This window comes from Lepisma saccharinum, chromosome 6, assembly GCF_977018435.1.
Source record: "Lepisma saccharinum chromosome 6, izLepSacc3.1, whole genome shotgun sequence".
NCBI classification, from domain to species: domain Eukaryota; kingdom Metazoa; phylum Arthropoda; class Insecta; order Zygentoma; family Lepismatidae; genus Lepisma; species Lepisma saccharinum.
In genome coordinates this window covers 21287083-21311142 of record NC_139234.1, presented here as the reverse complement: position 1 = coordinate 21311142, position 24060 = coordinate 21287083, and the positions used below count along the sequence as shown (strand labels likewise).

General features: G+C 40.3%; 1 protein-coding gene across 4 annotated transcripts in view; it reads left to right on the top strand.

The window, feature by feature from the left end:
- lilli (AF4/FMR2 family member lilliputian) overlaps positions 1–24060 on the top strand; it is a 357328-nt gene that overhangs the window by 179260 nt on the left and 154008 nt on the right. The window contains exon 1 of one of the 4 annotated variants that reach the window (XM_083123638.1): positions 3675–4224. The exons of the other annotated variants lie outside the window; for them this stretch is intronic. Within the exon in view, the coding sequence (XP_082979764.1) occupies positions 4211–4224 (14 nt within the window). The 5' untranslated portion in view covers positions 3675–4210. Of the gene's footprint in view, positions 1–3674; positions 4225–24060 lie in introns of those variants that run through there. 4 annotated transcript variants of the gene reach the window in all.

Sequence of the window (24060 nt, the reverse complement as noted above, 5' to 3'; positions counted from 1 at the left end):
TTGCCATCCTGTTCGTCGATACGTTTGCATTTCCGCAGCTTATGATTTACACATGTCGTTCAACGTTGACTGGGAAATACAAGTGGTGAATAGCTGGAAACAATAAAACCTCCGGAGAATTTACCTTCATCCTTCATGAGTATTGCGCGTTCGTAGTTGACGCATGCGCAGTAGTGTCAGCAAAAAAAGGCGGCAAGTAGTGTGTTTGTATCTGTAGGATTGCGGTGTGTAATCAAAGTCCTTATGAAGGAGGAGATTAATTCACAGAAATGTTGAGAAGATTGCAAGCACAGTACAGGGAACAAACGATGTAATGGGCAAAAGTGTACGAATTATATCAGAACGATAGTTGCTGACGAATTAACCGCATGAACCCGTTCGCCTGAAAATGTAATTCTTCACCATGACAATGCCCGACCCCACACGGTCAATTTGACAGCAACAACTCTCGCCGAAATAAGCATGGAAGTTTTGTTCCATGTTCTTTCACTCCGGACTTAGCCCTCAGTGATTATCAGACTTGTTTGAGCACCTTAAAGAGCATATGAGAGGGGAAAAAATTGAAAACGGATGAAACACTGACAAAGAATATGTCTGCAGTGGCTACGACAGCAGTCAACTTCCTTCTACGACAAAGTATCCAGGTACCGACGCAACTATGGCAGCGGTGCCTGGATATTCAGGAAGAATATTTTGAAAAACTGGCCTAGTTTGGAACTTGTAGGATTTTCCATTTTCTTCCTGGAAGTAAGTCCCAGTCAATCCTGAACGAACCTTGTACTTAAGTGCTAATTAGTAAATTAAGTCCCTTGTGTGTTCAATTTGTTAATTTACTTGTAAAGTCATACGGAGAAGAGAAATCCGCAGCCAACGTTCGAAATAAAGTGGGGAGTAATTTTTCTTCTCTCACTTCCCCTTCTCTCATGCCCGTGTGTCCCCGTCTTGCGTCATATTTATAACAAACCTCCCTTGCTTCGTTGTGAAAAATATCAACAACCTCAAACTAGTCTCTGCTTACGCTGTGTATGGTTTTCCCCTACATAATTACGCAATCACTTGTGACAATGTCCTGTGGAACGCCACTTATCGGCAAAGCAGGGCTTGCATTACGTGGCAAGTAGCTGATTGCATCCACCCCCTCCCACGCTCCCGCTGCTTAGTTTGAAATTCGACGGCAGGGCTAGATGGCGAAGTACTGCTCTTCTTAGTAGAGCAGTGCATGACATAGTTTTCCCAGTTCTGAGAAATAGACATTATTTTTAAAAAATATTTTTTTATTGTGCTAAGTTAAAATATTTATAAATACAGGGTGTCCGAAAAATCTGTGCAGAAATATTACTTCAAAATAGAAATGTCACATGATGTGCTGAATATGACAGCCTTCGAGAGACAGTCCCGACGCATCACATGGCGTTTTGTCGTTTCATCAGCAAGGATAGAATATTTTTCTTATTTGTGGAGACTGTTGAGACACCCTGTATATTATCACAAATATCGGAAAAGGATATAACAGCTTTAAATCCAATTCATCTATTATTTCTACCACATTTCTACCTAACTGATACGTTAAAGACGGGTAAATTAACAAGGAAAATCCCAACTTTGTTCTCAAAATATACGCTTTGGGTGGTTCGATAGTCGGTAGAGGCACATAGTGATTCAGATCCCACTTTAAACTATTGGTGTATTCCCAATTAGCCTATTATGCATAAATGTGAACGTTAGGAAAACCCAAGTGGCAAGTAAAAATAAATTTAAGGAAATTCTAGACCTGATTACAAAGTGTTACACTATAATATCACTAGTTTGTATTAGACACAGTATTGAGGTGGGACGGGACTTGACATATAGTTTCGATCTCGTCTCAAGTAGTAAATACCCGTCCCGGTATAGTCTCGAAATGTACAGTGTAAACATATACAATTGTGTCACCGGTGTGTAAGGGGTGACGCTTCCACATATTACACCCAATTTTGAACCTCACTTCCACGTAGTACACCCTGGGCTGCATTTTTTTTTTCAGACTAACTAGGCTTTGGCGTCTGGACCTACGACCAGTACAATCCTCCTAGGGCTGCGAGTGTTTTGTCCTTATGTGCCCCTTTACAGCCTCAGCTTTTAACCTAAGTAAGAATATGTCAATCCTCCGACATTACAGTTGTCATTGAAGCAAACATAATCTTTTTATGATTTTTTTCTGTTTGATGACTCTTTACGACGCCACCAACCCTCGATGTATAAAACCACGCAGCACAGGCTCACACCTGCCACTAAATTGGCTGGCTTTGCAATTATTTAGACTTTGCAAGACCGAGACTAGAATGAGACTCAAACCTTCGAAACGAGACCGAGAACAGTGTCATATGACCATAGTTCTCCTAAACTTTAGTCAACTTTTAAAAAAAATGATTCCATTATCAAGGAAGACTACTTTTAAATTGGTTTAGGAGGCAGTGGAGGTGGCTCAACGAACCCGTTACTTCCAGTGTGCGAATTGACGGGGGCATGCCGGGGACCCCTCCCCCAAATATTTCCGGCAAATCTATTTTTATCCCTGCAGGGATGTTTGTACCCCTTTCATAGAAAATTTCTTAACTGTATAGCAAACTGTATAAAAACCATTCGTGTCCATTAATAGCCCAGTCATAAAAGATTTCCCTGCCGAAAAGTATGCAGCCTTGTGGATTATAGGACACCATGCTGCAACTGACCAACCTCAACGAGCAGACTGTTTTCCACTTAAGTTTCATGGCATAGTGCTGATTAAAGTGTTCACGCGAAACTTGCAGGTAGGTTAGGTGAGCGTTAAGTTTGAATTTGGCAACATAAATTTGGTCAAGTTTGCGGTATTTCTAAGTTTGCGTTTTCTTAGAATGTAAATATACCGTTTCTAAATTATGTGTAAATGTTATAAGATTTCAAGATCTAGTATAGAACCAATGTTATAAGGTAGTTAGACCCGCAAGGCAATAGTTTATTTTATTGTCTGCTGGCATATATATACGTACAAGTTTGCATACCTCAAAAAACACAAATCCGGAAATTAAATCACAAATACGCCACTGAGTGGGCGCCCCCCCCCCAAGTAAAAAGCTTAATTCATACAATGCTTCTTCATACCACTACACAAACACACCAACAGTCAGTAATGTAGCTATTTTTTTAAAAAAAAACAAAAAAAAAAACATTGTAATCTTTTACACTTTCCATTGATAGGCCTCCATTTTGAAATTTATCTAAGGAGCATGTGTGTCAGTGGTGAAATAAATATCTCGACGACAACTTCTCTGGTTCACACCATTGACTACCGGAGATTCTAACCCGGAACGTCTGCTTTCTGAGCACCACTTTGCGCCGATCAGACTCGCTGGTGTTATGTTTATAACGCGCGAGATCGCTCTTGTTTATTACTTTACAGTTATTGTACGGACGTGATAAATGAAGATAGAAATCTGAGGATTGATCAGTGGCAAACCTCTGCAATTTACGTATGATTTAACGACTATTCCTTCGCTATCAGCGATCGCAATCGAGCCAGGATTTGTTCGAGAAAAGAAACATTATTTGCGATCCCTCTGGAAGTGTTTGAACACGAAGTTCGAGATCTGCCCACCAGGGCGGCACCAAAATCGCTCGTGCAACTCGATTACACGAAAACCACCACACACAAGAGGACTCGCTATCTCAATATGGCTTCCGCTAGTGGAAACCTGAGCAAACATGTAGGTGAGAAAAGTGCTTATGTGTGGAGGTAGACATTCTGAAACGTACACATTATCCTTACTGTTAAATGCGTGGGCAACGTGTGCGTCTGCTGCGTAGTGAAGTTCGACACAAGTGACGTTCAGTGAACAATAAGATTGATAGGGGGAATCAGTGTGGTGATATTCGAAGGATTTCGGATTACGACAGACAGTGATGGTGGGGGGAAGAGAAGAAGTAACGTATGCCAGCGTCTTCAGTGAACTTCAGTGAGGATCGTAAAGTCGCGATTGTGAAAATAGACGCCTTTATTCATACAAGATTCGGGTGCAGAGTATTGTATTGTGTGTTCGTTCGTGTATTTTGTGGATAAGAGTGAAGTGTGGGTGTACTTTTCACGTGCAAGGATACAACAAGTGTCGGGTGACATATTGTGCATTTTTTACTCCGTAGCCCACATCGTAGTCCTGGGCTCTCCTCCGAGGAAGACAATGGACCGGAGTTTTCCATGAAGAAGAGACGGTAAGCTTTAGAATTATTTTTCTTCTTTGTAATCGCTAACGGAATGCGCAAAGTGTTTCCTGTATCTTCGGATCAGGCGACGTTGCCGGATGGGCATGTTTTGCGTTAAATAGTGGTAAATACGAGACCAGGTGGGCAGGGGAAGGGGTGGAACAGTATTTTGGTAGCAAAGATGTCCAGAGGTGATCACAGTTGTAAGCGGAGGTCTGTGCCAGTTCAAAGTAGGCCAAGGCGTACGTTGCAGTTTGATTGGATAGTGGGCAACCGGTTTGGTACGGGGCAACTGGCAAGAGATCCGCCGATGTACGGACAATGAGAAAAGTCACTGGCCTGTGAAAATGAAGTTTAAAAAGCAATGGAGAATTACAGTTGTGACGTAAATCATATAGTGTGTATTTTCTTTCCTCACCCACGCTATATTTTTTTGATGAGCGAACTATGAAGCGTCTCTAGTTTTTAGTAAATCTCTTCAAATTGTGCCTATTCTAATTATTATTATTATTATTATTATTTTTACTATGGTGGTAGTAGTTTCAGCACAACCATTCATGGCTTTTTTATTTAAGTCGTTCATTCTTCAGTCGGAGCTCTACGGAACCACGTTCCATGAACAATACGAGAGGCCATAAAAATAAAATGTGTGATCATAACGTGCACTATTATTGCAACCTTGTTGAAAGCGCCAGTGACGTATAGCATGTAAACTGCATGGTCAGACAGTATTGTAGCGTGTCATATTGCCACTGCCATATTAACTCGTGGGCACTAAAAATATGTCACAAACCAGCCAATGAGTTTGTTGGCCGTACTATAACGCTTAATATGTTTTGTCATGGTCACTATCGACCTCTTTCAGACAGTTCAACCACATTTGTAGGGGTGCAAATAATAATCGGCATAATTTACCACCCAGCCACCCTCGATATTTATTGGTTGTCTTTACGTGATATGCAATCGAGGGTTCAGGCTCTTATGCAGTCCAAAAGAAAATACTATTTCGTTACTCGTGTACATTAGAAAAGTGTTAAAATGATTTTTTTTTCCGAACTGTTAATGCTTCTTATTACAGCATAGTAATGACCAGTGTTTATTTCTTGAAAATTCCAGGCACGGCACAATTGGTCATTTTATGCTGAAATTGTCAACAATGAAAACCAACAAAAAAAAACAACTTATATGGATTAATAGAAATAAGTCAGAGATGGCATTATTTAAGATTATTTGGTAACATTTCTTAAGTATTAAATATGTTATTTCTTTTATTTAATTACTTTAGCACAAGTCGGGACAATGAAGGAATGCCTAATCTGATGCAAGTGGTCCTTATGTAGGTACCGTTAATTACAGAGCATTCATTGTCACATCTGATGTTGCAAGTAACGACGCTTCTGCTTTCAGCAGTTAAATATGCAAATGCCTCTGAACTTTCAGGGATCAACTTGTAAGGCTTTTTGGGAAAACCCGAATGAATCAGGAGGTTGAAGTCGTGAACAGAGTAAACGTGAATTCAGGTGTCTCTTTTTTATTGTCCGATTTCTTTCTTATGACAGAAGGTCGTTTAAATTATATAGGGTGTCATGTCTATGTGAATGCGACAGGCGATACAGACACACACGCGCAAAAGCCCCCATGAACAAGGTTGTGAATCCCGAACTATTACAGCTTTGTGATATTCTTATGACGGCCTTGGTTCAGTTCAGTGTTGTAGTGCAGAGCACTATTAATGTTCTGAATGTGTTCAATAACGCACGATAACCTAAATTTGTGTCACTTGTAACTCATGTTTTCACGTCAATTTATTGAAAACCACTAGATATGTCGTGAGTTTTTATAGTGTGGAGCAGTTTGCTCTAATTTTTTCCCCTATATTGCCACAACACTTATTAGGTGTCCATAATATCCCATTTGTACCCAGCCCGTGTTCCACGAACCCTCCCCCAATTATTATCAAACATTTTGTTTGCAATAGCTCTCTACCTGAAATAATTGAATTTTATTACATTATTCCACAGGGGTGGCTCAAGATAAAGTTTTCACCTGGGCGAGATGAATTCCCCCCCCCCCCCCCAAGTACTTCTCACTCCCAATTAAAACCTTGACCATGTTACATATTTATGGTTTTAAATTAAGAAAAATAATAGCCTTATTTTTAAATACTTCAAGTATTAGTTTACGTTTATTGTGGGTTTTCATTTTTTAATTCCTACATAACATCACAGTACCTATACTGACCTATCCTTTTTTTTTACTTTGCTGAGTACTTCTTTATGCGTACCAAACAATTGACTGTATGCTTGAACTTGTTGAATGATAAAATCCACTTATATTTGCCTTTCCATCTATTATCTACTTTTATACATTGCTGTCCTATTTTTTTTACATCTTTCTATCATGTTTTTTACTTTCATTAAATCGATACTTGTCCTCCCAACAATTTATTTATATTCTTTCACCTTGTGCTGCCATCTATGTTTCTTTCCCGAAACTCTTTTGAAAACAAATAGCAACGCTTTTTCATCAAAAGTAAAGGTTCTAGCGCTACTCAAGGAGGATTCCCTGGTTTGGCTACCCGACCAGTCACCCGGCTCTTGTTATTCCATTTTAATTTGTAGGCCCTTGGTCAGTTATTGCAACGTCCCTATTATAAACCTGTTTTCTAGTATGCTAACAAAATCCCCTAATTTGTAAAGAAAATCAATCTCACGTCACATCTATAAAGTATGTAGGTGCAGCAGCGGTAGTAGCTACTGCAGGTCTGATCTGCTAAACCCTGGAGTAATGTAATTTACCCCGAATGTCTTAAAAGCCAGGATACACCCTATCGTGTTTCTCTTTATTTTCTAGCGGAAATAAATCATTCAGATTTCCTCTACAGTGAGAAACTCCGTGGTGAAGAAAATGCATTAATGATACCTCGTGGGAATCATAGTTTCATACAAGAAAATTGTAAAACAAAATAAGTTATTTTTCTGCACCAGCTCGTAGATTTAATGTATATGTCAATAGTATAGTATACGCCCCTTCATTTTTCTTTTATTTTTGTATTACGGACCGCACAACACGCACAAGTAATACGGCAGTGATTGCTACACTGTGGAATGTCATCCAAAGCCATCTCCCCAACCCCACACCCCAGGCAATAACCAAAATAGTCGTAAACAAGTTGTAACGCGCTTGGGAGTATGACCTGCAGGCCATTCCCCACCCCGCACCACCCACCGTTTCTTTTCAGTAGAGACCAGCAAGGAAAGGTAAGCAAACATCCATGTGGCAGGACAAACTAATGTTTACGTTAGGAGATAAAAGTTATGGGAAAATCTGCATGACTCAGACGGGATTGCATATTTTGACCTCAAATCAATGCTGTCCCTTTCTTTTATTGTAAACACGACGCTGGTCGGGTTCGCCGAACGTACGTTGTGGAAGTATTGACCTTAAACTGGTCATTCTCATAACGAGGATACTGTGCCCACTTGTAAAGGAACATTAGACGGGGAATTCGATTTTTTCAGCAGTCAGACTATGAGTCACAGGTATAACTACGCTTTAATTTGTCGAATTCGTTGATGCAAATACAAATTTAATGTTTGAAAGTTGGGAGTGGAGCGAAAGGAAGCGAGATATTGAATATATACCTGTTCAGTGGAAGCACTTTCGTAAGTATGGAAAAGTTTTGGTCCTCAGGTGTAAATACGGATTGCGTAAAACATATGCAATTCACTCTGCCTGTCAGGCTCTACATTGTTGGTAAATATTGCCACACTAAGTCATGGGCACAAATAACCCACAAAGTTGAAAGTTCACAAGGACCGTATTTGGGCATATTATTGAACCCAGAACTATGTCCATGACCACATTTTGACCATTGGCGCATGCACATAAGATATTTTCACCAACGAGATGATCTTGTAGTCATTCGGCAACTCAAATTTATGTTTTGTGAACACAATAAATTCCGTTTTTGTAGGAGGGAAATTATCAATAATTCAGTTTTAGGAACATGAATTATCTTTGTTTCCTGGCAACCTTGATAGATAACGCTGCATCAACATCGATGGTGAAAATGATAAAGGCTTACTGTGAAATGGCCCAAGATCTTGTTTCAAAAAAAGGGCGATTCCTAAACACACACACACAAACCCTCTCGATACGCCACGAGAAGATAGAAAAGTAGTTTTAGAGTTACTAGATAGTTTGTCCACTTTATTCACAGAAAGGCTAATTAAAATGGAGAAGTAGTTATTTGAAACGCACATTATTATTATTATTATTATTAGCAGTAGCAGCAAAACTTCGTAATTATATCGTAATTTTTTTTTTACATTTTGAAGATACCACTTGCTTTCTTGTGAAGTTCATGTTGTGTTAAAAAGACAACGATTAGCGTAAGTGGAAAAGATTTGATATTTATTAGATTATCATTGAAAGATAAAATTAAATTCTTCGATTAAGTGTAATCAAAATATATGAGTGCATGCACTTCCAGCTGTCGGAGGTAACTTTTGTTAGCTTTTTGTACTACGTATATCCAATCACAGGAAAAATGCTGCAAGAAAAACTTGCAAAATTGTAGCGAAATGGAGGGAATCGTTATTAACACGATGTGAAAAGAGTTTCCAGCCTCGTACAGTCACGGGCACCTTTGGGCCCGTTCGATTGAAACGTAATGCTATAGTTACAACTCGGCAGTGTCCGTGACTGTACAGTCTCATCCATCGATGTCTGGTCGCGTTTCTTCATGATCGGCAGAGAGCGAGTGTGGAAATTGTCTCGGCTTTATGCGAGTGAATATATTTATTTGGTACTCTGTCCTGTTAGTACCCTAAACGGGGCTTGGGCAACACGTTTGCACTTGTGGTGGCCAGCGAGCGCGCCAGTGCGGTGCGAGATTCCCGCCTGCACACTTCGGATACGATCGACGAAACCTCGCTCGCTCCTGATGGATTGGTCTCATTTTGCAGTCCACGCGTGTACACGTGGCGCTCTTCCAAAACTCAACGGATTGACCAGAGGTAAAATAACAAAGGCGGAGGGACATTAAAAGATGAACCCAAATCCTGAGTTGATTTCCATGGGACACCTTAAAAATGCTTGTCGAGCGCGTTGAGAGGTTGACTCAACTACGTTGCCACCGAAGTTTACAGACTTGAGTCCCAGCCTGTGTAATTCCTTTCGTTACTTTCATCCTCGACGTTGCTATTAACCAAAGGGAGGTATTAACCAAAGAGCGATGGATCGTCTAAGCGGGATCAATAAACATTCGCGAATATTTGAGAGGATAAAATCGAGGAGATTATTTACTACTTTTTTTTTAAAGGGAAATACACTTTAACTAGTAATCGATTTTCCTGTGTAAACTGACAAATTTGCGAAAATGCTACTCAATTCGAATATTATAAATAGAAGTCGATATTTGATAACCTAAAAAGCCTTGCTATTAAATTACATTAAAATTATTTTTAAAAATTACATTTAATGACTTACTAACCGAAAATAAACTTGTATTTGGCATCGTCTTCAAGCTTCCGAAGAATATACGATGATTTTTTAATCCAGCACTGATTATAAAAATTACGTTCCTCTTTTTTTCTTATCCTATAGAGGTCGCAAGGCGAATTAAAGCTTGATTCATGTTCAGAAATGCAGAAACACTATACAAATTGCTATTTTTTTAAAAAAAAGTGGCACGCCGATCGATGCTGTGATGCAGCAAATGACATGTGCAGAGCATATAAGCTGTTTCGTTTACTTTGTGTTAAGATAACACCCCTCTTGTCTTGGGAGCTAATCGTTCCTCACGGCCCTTCGCAACGCCTTCCGACTTGCCTGTTGGATGCGTCGCGTGTTGCATGCGAGGATCCTAGGGAGTGCCAATGGACTTACTCCATCCCTTGACCTTGCAATTTGGGGATAAGTGTGTCAGGCTCTTTTGGTGGTGAGGAGGGGATTCGCTTCCTCAGCGCGTTCCTGCACACTTCACGTCCTGCATGGGCCTTGTGACGCACGTTATAAATCACCTGACGTCCCAATTTCTCCTCGCGCTTCGAGGAGAAGCGTGGTAAATTAATAATTTGTTGCTTTTGCGTAGGCAAAAGTCTGCGATTGGACCCGGGTAGAATCATTGCCACCTTATAAGAAAGGCCTGTGCAGACTCTGTTTACATGCAACGTCATCATCGGTAGGTCCTTGATCGCAACACGCTATCAGCATCACAGACAAATAGTATCGTCCTATTGCAAATATTACACACACACAATGTTCAACCTATGTCAATTTTCTACCTATGCAATATATATTTGCTATTGTGATGCTGATATCGTGTTGCAATCTATCACCTATCAATGATAACGTTTCGTGTAAATAATGTCTGTACACCACCCTTGTTAAAAACAAGAGACAGGCTGGAAACACAGTTACGACCGAGCTGCCGCATACGATGCGACTTTGCATCGTCCTTTCTATAATAACCCGCAATGGGAACCAACGAATTTCGGTATGAACACAGCATTCTGAGACAAGTAAGGCTCAACTGAAAAAAATCTATAGTGTTGAATGAATAACTGTCCAATTAGAAGACCAAACAGGAGCGGAGATGAGACTTTATGTACTGGCCCCTCGTTTGTCGAAGGAAACCGTGACCGTGGTTTAATTACCAAAGTGAAAGGAGAAATTGTGAAGTAATAAATATAAATTTTTCTCCCCTTTTGGTGAATAAAGTGGAATTTACTTGTGTCTGGTTCTGTCACACTTCATCTGAATACCCAAACTAAAATATTTTTTTCCCTACCTCTTAAATAACTTTATTCCAGTTCATCCACTTTATTTTACTTAATTTCATGACCCCAATTAATGTCGCTCACACACGCAACCATTTACAGTAATTTGTATGATGTTTTATTCATTAAACAGAACATCAATTCCTCATTTACGAATAACCTAAATAAACCTAAAAACACATTTCTAGAACTGAAGCAAAACTAAACCCAGATACTTAACTCATCACAAATTACAATTTAAAATTAAGATAAAATAATAATAGGTAGTACAAACTCTGTGTATAACCGACCTGTTTCTAGATTCCAGAATAGGCCATTATATTTGTAACATATTGTATTCACTTACATGTAAGCTCCAATAAAGTTTGTGAATAAATAAACGGGGGAACCCTAATTCAGAGAAACTGACACCCTGGTTTTTATTTATAGGCATCAGGGCATAAAGCGCATACCCCTGAATGTATGCGGGAAGGGGCGGGTTGGTTCCTAAACATACGACGTCGGTTACTGGAAATCAAATTATGCATTCAAGGCATATTTGTTTTACTACAACGTCATGTGCGCTCTGGCATCCCGAAGCATTGTTCTGACACCTTGAAAGTGAAGCTAAACCAATTATCTCAAGAGGACATTGAGGATTGTCGGTAATGCGTCTCTGTTATGGGATGATAATCTAATGTTGATCACCAAGCTGATGAACTAATTATCTCATGTACATATGCTCATTTGTATAATTAGTTTAATATGTTGTTAATTTCTTTCGAGTCAGAGTTTATATTATCCTTTCATCCTCGCTGTCATGTCATCATAGACTCCTTAAAGGAGAGTTTCAAATCGTCGTATTAAAGGGTGTTCAAATGTCAATGTTACTTTTAATTTTCTAAAGAAACGCACAAAAGAATGGAAAAGTGAAATATTGGAATGAAAAGAACACATGTTCCGGTTAACAATGGAAGATGTCGGACAAGTGACCCCCTCTGGAATTCCGGCAAGCAATCAGTCGTTTATCAAAATTTTCAATGGCATTTGCACTTAAACGCACGTTTATTTCTGCGGTAGCAGCGATAATGTTGTCTTTAACGTCTTGCATTGTTTGTGGGTTGTTGGCATACACTTGTTCCCTCAAATAACCGCACAGAAAAAATCTAGGGGTGTCAGGTCACATGATCTAGGCGGCCAGTTGATGTCTCCCCTGCGGGAAATTATGCGTCCCCCCAACTTTTCACGCAAAAGATCAACTGTTTCAGTCGGAGTGTTACAAGTGACACCGTCTTGTTGGAACCACATGGTGGCGACATCCATGGCTTCCAATGCATTCTACAAAAAGTGTGCAAGCATCGCTCGATATCGAGTTCCATTGACAGTAGCACCATCTTCAAAGAAATATGGACCAATCACACACTCTGCCCACAACCCGCACCACACTGTTACCTTCTGTACCCCATATGTGGCTATTTTGTTTATTCACATATCCACCCAGGTGGAAATGGGCTTCGTCAGTGAAGATGATTTTGTTGAAAAATTCTCCATTGTCTTCTTTTTGCCCTAGGGCCCAATCCACGAATTCACGACGTAGTGTGTGATCATTTGGTTGGAACTCTTGGGTTAACTGTATTTTGTACGCCTTAAATGCAAATTTTTGTGTAAAATGTTGAATAAGGTGGGTTTTTTAATGTCCAATTGATGTGAACGGCGACGAATTGATGTGTTTGGGTCCTCTTCAACACTTGCACTCACGGCTGCGATATTTTCCTGGGAGCGACCACAACGACGGTCTACTGGACTAACTTCATCCCTCACTAAACCACTGTCTTCAAACTTGGCACAGATTCTCTTGATTTGCATGTTTGACGGAAATTTTTGTCTTCCATATATGGTACGGAATTTACGACCAACTTCTGCACAGCTTTCCCCACATTTGTAATACTGTTTCACTATGAAGACACGTTGTTCAATAGTGTAGCGTTGCATTTTCACTCACCACAAGGTCCCTCCTTCCCAACTCACACAACTTCTTGTTGCTTCTCCTACAAAAAAAGAGTAAAACAGGTACAATTAAAGGTAACATTGAAATTTGAACACCCTTTAGAACCAGAGGAATGTTAACTCCAAAAATGTAATTTTCGGTTATGTTATCACCTCTGAAGAGCTCTATTTGGAGTAATAATCGACAAATCTCCAGTTCTAATCCTTAACAGTAAGCTGAAGTCAGGTATCTCCAATTTACTGACTTTTTAAGTCGGACATATTGCTAAGAATACACAGTTTCTTCTGTCCTGAAAATTTGATAAATTGGAGTTACGTTCCTCTGGTTTTCATAGACGAAATAGGGATGTTGTGAAAGTTAACGGCAATGCTGTACCCTGTGCGTAGCACATACTGTGTGTTGAGGTAGGGACTCGCACATTCTCGATCTGGGCCGTAATGGAGGTGATGTGATCAGCAACACGCTCCGGCATCCTTTACCCCCTTACGTCCCCACTGATCAGAGAGAGACGTTTTATGTAGGCCATTGTCGAAATATCCCTCCCGAAGCACCCAACCTGGGTCTCCGGTGTATCAGTCACGACACCTAACCAGCTGAATCACCGCCACGTAATTACGGTATTTATTTTAATATCCGGGAACATAGAAAGTTACATTTCTCCCATGTCAAAATATGCTCTCAAACTTATTTTTTTGAACCCTTGATGTCATTTCACACGTATGCAACTGGCATACTTTTATATTTTGTATGAATGGAGAGGATACGAAGTTCTTAATGTTCCTTAATATGCCTTCTTGAAAGAAGTGAATAACCGATTAGCTTTACCATTATACTTTCATATTTTTAAGATCTTTGTCTAAGTTGAAATTGCTGATAGCCGAACAGCTGTTTTTGTCGATAGCAATGTTTTTGTTAGTATGTGTTTAATCTTCTCAGAAAGAAGCTAGATTTTTTTTTGCGTAAGTGATAGCGAAAGTCAACAAAAATATTAGTCACTTCCCAAAACAGAGGAACATTATTTTAACTGGTTAGATACTTCCTTGTTGTTCCGTGTTAAACAAATTGATTTTTCTACGTATGCATTTGATATACGAGGGATTTCTAGGAAACTAATTCCGTCGGTATTTAATCAATGCATTTGCAGTTTCGTTATGTTCCTCAGAACCTTCGTACTAAAATGTTGTACATGTTTCGTCATTATAATGTATGTCTCACATGCAAATTATTGTATTTCCTTCGTATTTACTGCATGTGGTTGCGGAAATTGTTTATGTTCTTAATTTCTTGCATTTCTTGTTCGTGTCTTCATTTCTCTGAAGTTTTTGCAAGTAGCTTCTTCAGCGATTTCTTTGATATACTCCATTCCTTGCATGCCACTGTGGTTTGCCCTTCAAATGCAGTTTTCATTTTTTTTTCTTTATGTCTCAGGTTATGTACCTCCCCTATGGCGTAGAGGTAACATTATTGCCTTATAATCCAGAAGTCCTGGATTCGATACCCGCTGGAAGGACGTAGTGGTTCTGATCCCACTCTAAACTGTAGGTCCAGCTTCTATTGGCTTATCTGTGCATGAAGTAAAAGAAAAGTCAAACTCTCCAAGATATGGCCCTGCCATCCTACATCTTCTCTGGATAATAGATTTCCACAGACTACTGCTCTTATGCGCCTTTGTTCATGTGCCTATCCATTTGATCTTCTTGACATCTGGATGCACTAGCAGGATATTCCTTTGTGGGGTGGTATTGTCCTGTGTGCTGAGTGTTCCTTGATTGCCTGAGCTTTTAACCTAGGTAAGGAGATTTTAGTCCTGAGAGAGAGTATAGTTTTAGTTCTTGTTAAGTAATGAATTAGTTTTAAAAATTGAATGAGAGAATTTTTAAGACATCTTTTAATTTCTTGTTAGGGGCCCCCTCCTCAATTTGGTTTTAGTTAAATGGATTAACCTCATATTGCGTGACGCTCAAAAATAGCTGATGCGCCCATTCTATACAAATCAATCCATTTGATCTTCAGCATTCTTCTATAGCACCACCTTTCGAAGGCATCCAGTCTTCGTTCAGCTTCAACCACTGTCCGCAGTCTCTATTTTCCAGTGTTGAATGAGCATTTTTAAAACTTGAGTTATTTATTTTCTAATGGTTGAACGGCTTCAAATAACGATTTCAATTCGTATCGGGGAATTAGTTTATAAGGACGCCGTACGTTGAAGATTTAAGCATCGTTGTACCCTCCGCTCTTGGCTAATTTTTGACAAATAACAGTATAATATTCCCCATTCCAGTGGGGAATTGCAGTCCCCATCACAAGGGGATGCTTGTGTTTGTTCATGGTAATCAGGAGATAGAGGGTTCAACTCCCGTGGGACCTTACTGAATGTCGATTAGCTTGAATGCGTACAACAGAATGAACAACTCGCCATAGGGGCTAGTCAGTTGCAAGGATTTCCCCAATCCTTTCTTGCCTGTGTTAGGAATGGTTTTTATTTTCACGGGAGTGAGTATCTCCTGCGATGATATGAAGTTTTTTATAAAGGCTCTTTTAGTATGTTGACAGTTCAGGAACACCGCTGGGTTTGACATATTCCCATGGCTACCGAAAACAAACTAAAAAGCTGTTATCCACCGATTTTTGGAGTAGAACGGGTTATTGGGCATTAACAAGCTGTGCGAAATGTGCGATTCATACGATTTGAGAATGTATCAAAAACTGACCAGTTTGTGCATTGCAAGAATACCACATGTAAGCGATTCTCATTTTGATTAGTTGCAATAACGTAAGAACCATAAAATAGCCATGAATGGTGTTTGTTAATGTATTCACTGCATATCTAATATCTTAATTCTCACTTCAAATGCTACACTACTTTGTATTTTGCAAATATTGAAAATATTGGCTTATATCAGCTGTAATGAAACCACATCAAATATACACATTACAATTGTTTTGTACAATTATTTCAGATTTATCACATTTATAATTTGTACCAAACAATTGTTATTAATGTGCTAATAATTAACCTTTGTTCTTTATTCACTTCACGGTTGTTTGAAAATAGGTGGTAAAAGCGGCGGGTGGAATTCTAGTGAAGGAATGTGCGCTTCACCTTTTTTCCCGCATCTTATTGTCTCAATTCGCCATTCATTCTCCTACCCACCATTATCGTAGAGAAACAGAACTATGTAAGCTACCCATAAGTAGAATGCATAGGGTATTTCTTGGCATTCATAGCTTAAAAATGCAGGTGCTAAGTAACCCACGAACTTGTTTCTGTAGAGCAATGGTGAGAACATAGACTGCAAATTGAGGCGGTGATCACGATGGATGGTCCTTGATGACATGTGGACAACTTTGGTTCAGTGATTTTGGCCGTACTTTTAAGGTTGCGCAAGGCCTGCTTCCTTGGCTAAGATATCTGGACCAAGGTTATGTTCTCTGTGGTTTCCAATGTGATAGCAACCGCAGATAAATATTTGCTCTCTAACCAATATAACCCTCTGGGTTAGTGTCTCGGTCTGGACAAAGGTGTGCCTTTGTGAGGTGACCATTAACGTCGCGATTAACACAAAAGGGCAGAGCATTGACGTAAAGTAAGAAATACAGTTGATAAATGTGGTTTCATTTACTTCGCTTTTCTGCCACTTTTTGGTTAATCGCGAAGATGAGGATGAGTTGATGAAATTGATGAAGGAACACTCACGAACGCCCATCCCCGCTATGCTGACCACTCGGCAGAGCCCGGCAGTAAGAAATAAGGCACCCTAACATCTTCGACTTTTGTGTAGTATTAGTCTTATTAGATGGTAGATAAAATTGACAAAAGCCAATCACAGAGGAACGACCATGCCCACGGCAACTTTCGAACCTGGGACCTTTGGTGACAAGATTGAGATTCTAGAAGAGAAATAATGCTTTCTGCTACCGTGGCGACGGATAACAACGAAGATGATGAAACTGACGAAGGGATGAATGAATTCCCAAGCCAGGACTCGAAGGCCACAGAAGCAGCAAACTTTTCTCTTGTAATACAACCATTCAGCACGCATAAGGACATGTCTTGAACCTTGAACTAAAAGTACTAGAGATATGCTGTGTCTGAACGTGTCCTGAAGCGTTAGTGTATATTTAAAAGTTCATATGCGAATATGATATTTCTAGTGTATATTTAAAAGTTCATATGCGAATATGATATTTCTCTGCATGAAAAGCACCATCTTAAACAAGCAGCATTTGGAAGCGTTTGGTCACATGTATTGTTCCAGAAATTTGATGCAGCCTTTCTTCGTCACCTTTTCAGCTGTCGTTGCCCAATGCACGTTCTTGTTTCATTTCGTTGAAAGCTTTCCGTTGTCGCCGAACCTGGATCTTCATCCGGAATATGAGAGCCAGTGTGCCCCCCTCCTCTTCCCTGTCGTTGTAGCGTTTCTGGAAAATGCCAGAGTTTAGGAGGAAATCTGTTTCTTCACTCGTACAAGCTGTAGTTTTCGCTACTGTGCTATTTATCGCATTATCTATAGCTCCTGAGGTAATATTTCTAGCGTTTTGCCTTCCTCGTGTTGGATCAAGTTGTTTTTCATGAGAGTAAATGTAGGCTACACTAAATAAGTGGATTAGCAGCGTTCCTGTATGCTTCTCCCCATGGACGTCCGTAGGATTTTTTCCAGGGAGGCGCAAGCAAGGTATTTTTTCCAGAGGAGGGGGCAAAGGAGGCATATTATACCCCATAATAGTGATGCCTCCTCAAAAGCACTGCTTCAGTCTTAAATTATAATGTTCCTTCAACGCCCTTATAATAATTAACATAAATTACTGTGACTGAAATGAAATTATGTGTGAAATATATACTTTTTAGGTGGACATTCATTTTCCAGGGGCGGTGCTTCCCCTGTCCCCATCCCGGACGTCCATGCGTTCTCCCCGAGGTCTGCCATTGACGCTGTTGTTTGTCTTCAATGTTAGTTTCGGTGGTGTCCGGAGTTCTAGATCTAATTTCAGTTACTTTATATTTCCCATGCCAATTTAAAGGGATGTGTGGAACAACTTAACTCCCTCGTAGTACACCATGGAAACTGAATAATTACAAGTGAACGAGGTGCCTTCTAATGTCTGGACCAGTGCCTTCTTACAAAACAAACCTTGCCACTGTCTAATTTGTTTACATGCCACGTTGTTACTGGTAGGTCACGGATCGCAACACTGCATTTTATCCACACACATGCTATGTCGGTATTTTCTGCCTATTATTTCTGTCTATTCAACACATATTGGTGACTGTTATCCTGTCGCCGTGGTGCGGTCCATGACCTACCAGTGATTACGTTGCATAGGCATTGTTTTTACTCTGTCAAGATAATTCTTTGCAGGGTTTCATTTGGATATCTTCTGCTTTGTCTTTGTTGAGGGGTTAATCTGCACAATGATATACTCTATCCAAAGATACCCGGGATAGAGTATGTCAAAACATTTATTTTCATTTGTTGACTCAAATTAGATTTATTTATTTTCAACGGACTTTTCTCCCAGTGTAAGGTGCAGATAGTCACAGTGCTAACGCATCTACAATGATATGGAAATCCGTTATTTTATAAATGCTTTATTGGCATTTATCATGCGGGAGGCCTGGGTTCGATTCCCGGGGTGCTGATTTGCGGTCGGATTTTTCCCGGCATTGTCCCCGCATAAAGCGGTTCTGGGGCTCACCCAGCCTCAATTGAATGGGGGTTCCACCCTGGCGGGCAAAGGCGGCCGGATCGTGGTGCTGATCATATCACCTCCCAAATGATAGACATCTATAATGTGTGGGTCCCTATCCCCACATCTCCCTATTGTACATACCGCTCAAGGGGCGTCCTCAGAATTTTTCTCAGTAGAGCTTGATTAACGTAACAGAGTGACGCTGGTGCAACACTTATTTATCTGTCCGTGTCAACTATGACGGAATCTCCAGAACTCGAAGCCATAGGAACTGCAGAGGGGGGGGGGGGGGAATGTGCGAGAAGCACGTAAGGCGAGGAGGGACAATTACGTACTTGAAAATAAATGCACAACTACCGTGCGTCCATTTCGATCTTCAGCCGAGAGATCGGGAGAAGCGTGGCGGGCGCCGCTGACGTAGATGCCGACATTTGCGGCCTGTAATGCCCGCTTATTTTTATGGACGTATGCAGACATTTATATAAATATTGCAAAACTAGCACTAACCTGTGTTATAAGATTACGGTTTTAATTTTAGTAGCTTAGTGGCTGTATGTGCCGATGATTTTGACACGCCCACCTCTTGTGAAACACGGCGTAGAGGTTTGTTTGGAGAACGTTCTAACGCTGCAACAATATCATCGAGTTTTGCTTCGGTTAGAATCCGTCGTTTTTGCTTAGGTGTTTTAAAATTTAACGATGTCTAACCGTATCTCTATGTGGAGTTGAAACGCCTGGCAATTTCTGTACAAATTGCCTACACACGTCTCGACACGAGTCTGTTTTCATGTACGTGTCATACATAATAAATCTTTGTTCTAACGTGAACCTTGCGGCTGGCATTCCAATCGTCTCACTGACACATCACACATACACACTGCAATAACACAAACAAGTAACTGCAAGTAACCAATAATAACACACTTGCGCACAGTACGAAATTAACACGCTCTTGGTTTACATTGCTCGCCACTATATTCACAGCTCTGTCTTCATCTACCCGCGAAGGAACAAAAAAACTCGAGCTCGGAGATATCGGATTGCAAGGAAGCTTACGAAAACCATTCACTTTTAACGGTTTCGTCTGCAGCATAATCTTGATACAGTGTTGCACATTCGAAACCTCCAAACAATTCCCATCGACACAAAACTCTTTCAAGGATATAAACTTAAGCAGGACGTTACTGGTCAAAATTATGATTAAAATGTTCTATTATCTGTGGCTCTTAACATAGTTTCTAAAGCGTATTTTTTGTGTATATAAGGGCAGAACTTGGATGAATTACTGATGATAACTTATAACACAGGTTAGTGCTCGTTTTGCAATATTTATATAAATGTCTGCATATGTCCATAAAAATAAGCGGGCATTACAGGCCGCAAATGTCGGCATCTCCGTCAGCGGCGCCCGCCACGCTTCTCCCGATCTCTCGGCTGAAGATCGAACGGCTGAAGATCGAAATGGACGCACGGTAGTTGTGCATTTATTTTCAATATCGTCGGATTGGGCACTGCGATCCCCGGCCGGTTCAAATCCGGGAACTTTTCTAACGATGGAAGCGGCCCCGGCGCCCACCCAGCGTCGAATAACATGGGTACCTGGGGGAAACTCTGGGGGGTAAAGGCGGTCAGGGGCGTGATGCTGATCACATCACCCCCACTCACGATCGGATCAAGAAAGTGTGGGGCGTTACCCCCACACCCCCTATACGCCTTCATGGCGTGGTGCTAAGCACAGGGGAACACTTTACCTTTTTTATTAAAAAAAAAAAAAAAAGGATTAGTATGCAACAGTGTGAAATTCTCTCCATGTTGCAAGTGGAAACTTGTTTTTCAAGTTGATTAGTAAGCTAGACACGATGTTTGAAAAATATGTTTAATAAGTATTTACAGAATCCCATGTATTCCTTATGGGAAATCGACTTCAACTTCAAGTTACGGCTAACCAAATGGGAGTTTCGACTTTTCCTTGTACTATGACGTAGTTCAACGTGTCCTTTTCGGTCCCATGTACTTTTCTACGTCATTGGATGTTTGATATTCCCGAGAGGACGAATAAAATAAAGGTCCCATAAACCTAATTCGTTTTTCTCTTTGCCTCATACGGCCATCCGGGCAGTGTTGCCAAACCTGATGTGCATAAAAGAACTAGCTACATTTCACCATTAATAGAGCTAAAGATGACTTTTAAGGAGCTAGATTAACGAAGGCTGCACAAAGTGCCTCCGAGAGTAATTTTAGGTGTCAGAGGAGGGGGGGCTGCTATTACCGTTAGCTTTAAAGTCGTCGCAATTTATTCTTAGTTTTCACTGTCTAGCTTTGGCGGCATCGCCCATCTCAATAATCCAATGATGTTCATATGAAATCGAAAATAAAGGATTCCCGGATAATAATATTGTAATCTTCACTTTAGCCACAGCGCTATATATAAAAATACCTGGGGAGGAAAGAAGGGGTGGATGACGCAGCCTATATATGAATTATCACGTCACGTGCAAAATGTACAATCATGGCAAAGGTTGGTTCTATGCGACGAAGCCAGTGGTGGCATCATAGTGGGGGAGAGGGCGGGTGCCACAGTTCACAGTCAAACGAGTGCACGAAAGAGCCAGATCTGGCTCCAAAAGAGCGAAGTTGGCAACAGTGATCGGCAGCTGCCCCAGCGAGAAAGACCTAGGGAAAATTGTCCCTCCTCGCCTTAACTCTGCCTGAGAGAGTCGAATTGTATCACGTTACTTCCACTTGACTTCCACACGGGGGACCCGAGTTAGGCCCGCTTTAGACGAAAGCATCTTCCTTAGCATTTTTCTTTAAATTTACGTCATGACCAAAATGCTACCGTGTAAAGTGAAAAATTTTGGCATAGTTCATGGCATTTCTGAAGAATAGAACCAGCTCTATTTCCGTAGCATTTTTCGTAGCATAACCAATCAGAAGCGACCTCTAGGTCACGAGTCAAGATGTGATGGCGGCCGAGTGATATGTAAACAATGTATCACTTCACATGTTTAAAACACGATAACTATTCAACCAAGAGAAATATGGTTTTCTGTAAAATGGTTTTAGGTACAAATCGATGGCCTTAGTGTCTCAGGATTCCTAGGTGTTCCCCCCTCAAATGTTCCTGCCTGTAGTGAGGGACAACTCCATAGGGAGAGGGGCCGGAGCGTCGTGCCGATAACGCTACAATACGTGGAGCCAGCCCTAACACCACAGCACGAAGGGAGATTGGTGACTGCAAATTCTTAATGTGGTCAATATTTTGCCGGTGAAAGCTTCATCGCGGCCACGTGCGTCAATTTATGCCGAATGACTACAGTACGTGCGTGTGTGCGTCTGTGTAAACACTCTCCCCACTTACGGTGGTGTAGTTGCGTGATTGACTTCGGTTTAAGCTCTTTCATGCCGCCATCCAGCAAAGGAAATTGTTTTCAGCTCCTCGGAGAATAATGTTATTTTAATGGCCACTCCACAGGAGCAGGAGCCATAAGCGGAGCTTTGATTTTTTGCGTTCTAGTTCTTATCTGGTTTTAAAATTACGCTATAGTTTCTCATAAAAGCCATGTCTTGATCCAGTTGCGTAGCGTAAGTGGATACTGGTCATGACGTTATTCTGCACGATTATTATGTCGCGTAATACGCCACTAAACCCATAAGACTGGAGAAATAAAAAGGAAGCGCCGTACAGTCAGCAGCAAGAGTTGGCAAATTGTCCAGTTTTCCTTCTACATTTTATGATTTTCAATTAATCGAATTGTGTTGACTGACGAAATCCATGAGCCAAACCACAAAATTTGACTATTTGATACCACCAGGGTGACAAAGCTGACGATGTTTATGTGGCAGTTTTTTTGTAATAAAAGTGTCAAAATAGTAGCTTTCTAATGAAAAATGGCGGAATCAAGATAACCGCTGATGGTCTGCCATGTTCATTGAAATTGTGACAACCTGCCTCTGTGTAATTTTTTTAATGATAGTTTGTAAAATATCAGCTGCCTTGTTTATTTACAGTATAATGATGATAACACTATTTACAGTTTAACGTGATTAGTATTTTGCATAGTATTCTGCACAATTTTTTGTTGTTGCTATTTTTGCCTTTAAAAATGATTGAATGTTAAATCAAGATAAATGTAAGTGTGTTTACAGTTTAAATTTCCTTTCGTATTCGCTTCACCCCATCAGTACATTTTCCTTTGTTTTCCTTTCTTACGAGATTGATGTACTTTTATAAAAGAATATTCTTATCTACAAAATCCTTATATACATTATTCTATAAATTATTTATTTGAAGTGATTTAAATCAGTGAGTATAGAATCTGTTGCCGAAGAATCATCCTTCAGAATATCGCACTCCAAGACGTTCATCTTGGTGTGAGTGTTTTCCTTTCATTTACTGAAGTTGCATGTAATCATTTACGGCATTACGAATAATGTATTACCATGGCGAGTGTTTCGAACTGTGATGTAATATCAGCGAGTCTCAAGGTCATTTTGAGTGTAGTCTATCCACTATCCGCTGATCTAACGTTAGGCTTCTGCCATTTTCCTTAGTGTGTGCCATGTACATTTGCCTATCAGCGTTTATGATTAGTGTTTTGCTATTGCCTCAGATACAGCTGGCAGTATTTTGTATGTATTATGAACAGGAACGCTTTTCTCGAATTACGGTGCCGTCTCCTTGACTGAGTCATTACGTGGCGCGTTACGAAGCAGAGTCCCGGGTTCGTATCATGGGCCTGGCTGATGAACGTGCTTGTTCTGTCTCCTCTTTCACCAGATCAGCAGTCATCCTCATCGTCGCGATTAAATCAGAGGTAGAATAATGACAAAATGGCGCATCCGTGCATTAGCCCGGATGCAAACGTAGAGGTAAGACTTCTTAGGACATTACGTTAATCACTCCTTGACAGATACCATTTCCGTCCATTGGAAACAGCATGCTTCTGTAGGGTGATGTCCAGTTTTTCAATTTTATCCAAGTACGGCGGGGAATTTTTGTGTGTACTATAACACTGGAAGTTCAGGAAAATTCCGGAAAATCTATTCAGAAGTGAAAAATTCGTGGATTTTTTTTAAATACAATCAAAAACTTTGATAGTCGGGGAAATTAGTTATTTTGTTCTTGCCAGGAATGACTGAAAATTAATTTCTCTCGGTTCCCCAACTGGCTTCTTGGAGGAAGATATTTGATACAAAAAGGTTTTTTTTTAAATTTTAGTAATTTATTTTCAATTACAATCAATACACTATATATATATAAATAAATAAATAAATAAATAGAGAGAGAACTCAACTTACACTTCAGTTCTATTTTTTTTTTGTTTTTTTTTTTTTTTGTTATGAACTGATCCTCTCCCTCCCCTCTCTATTTTTTTATGC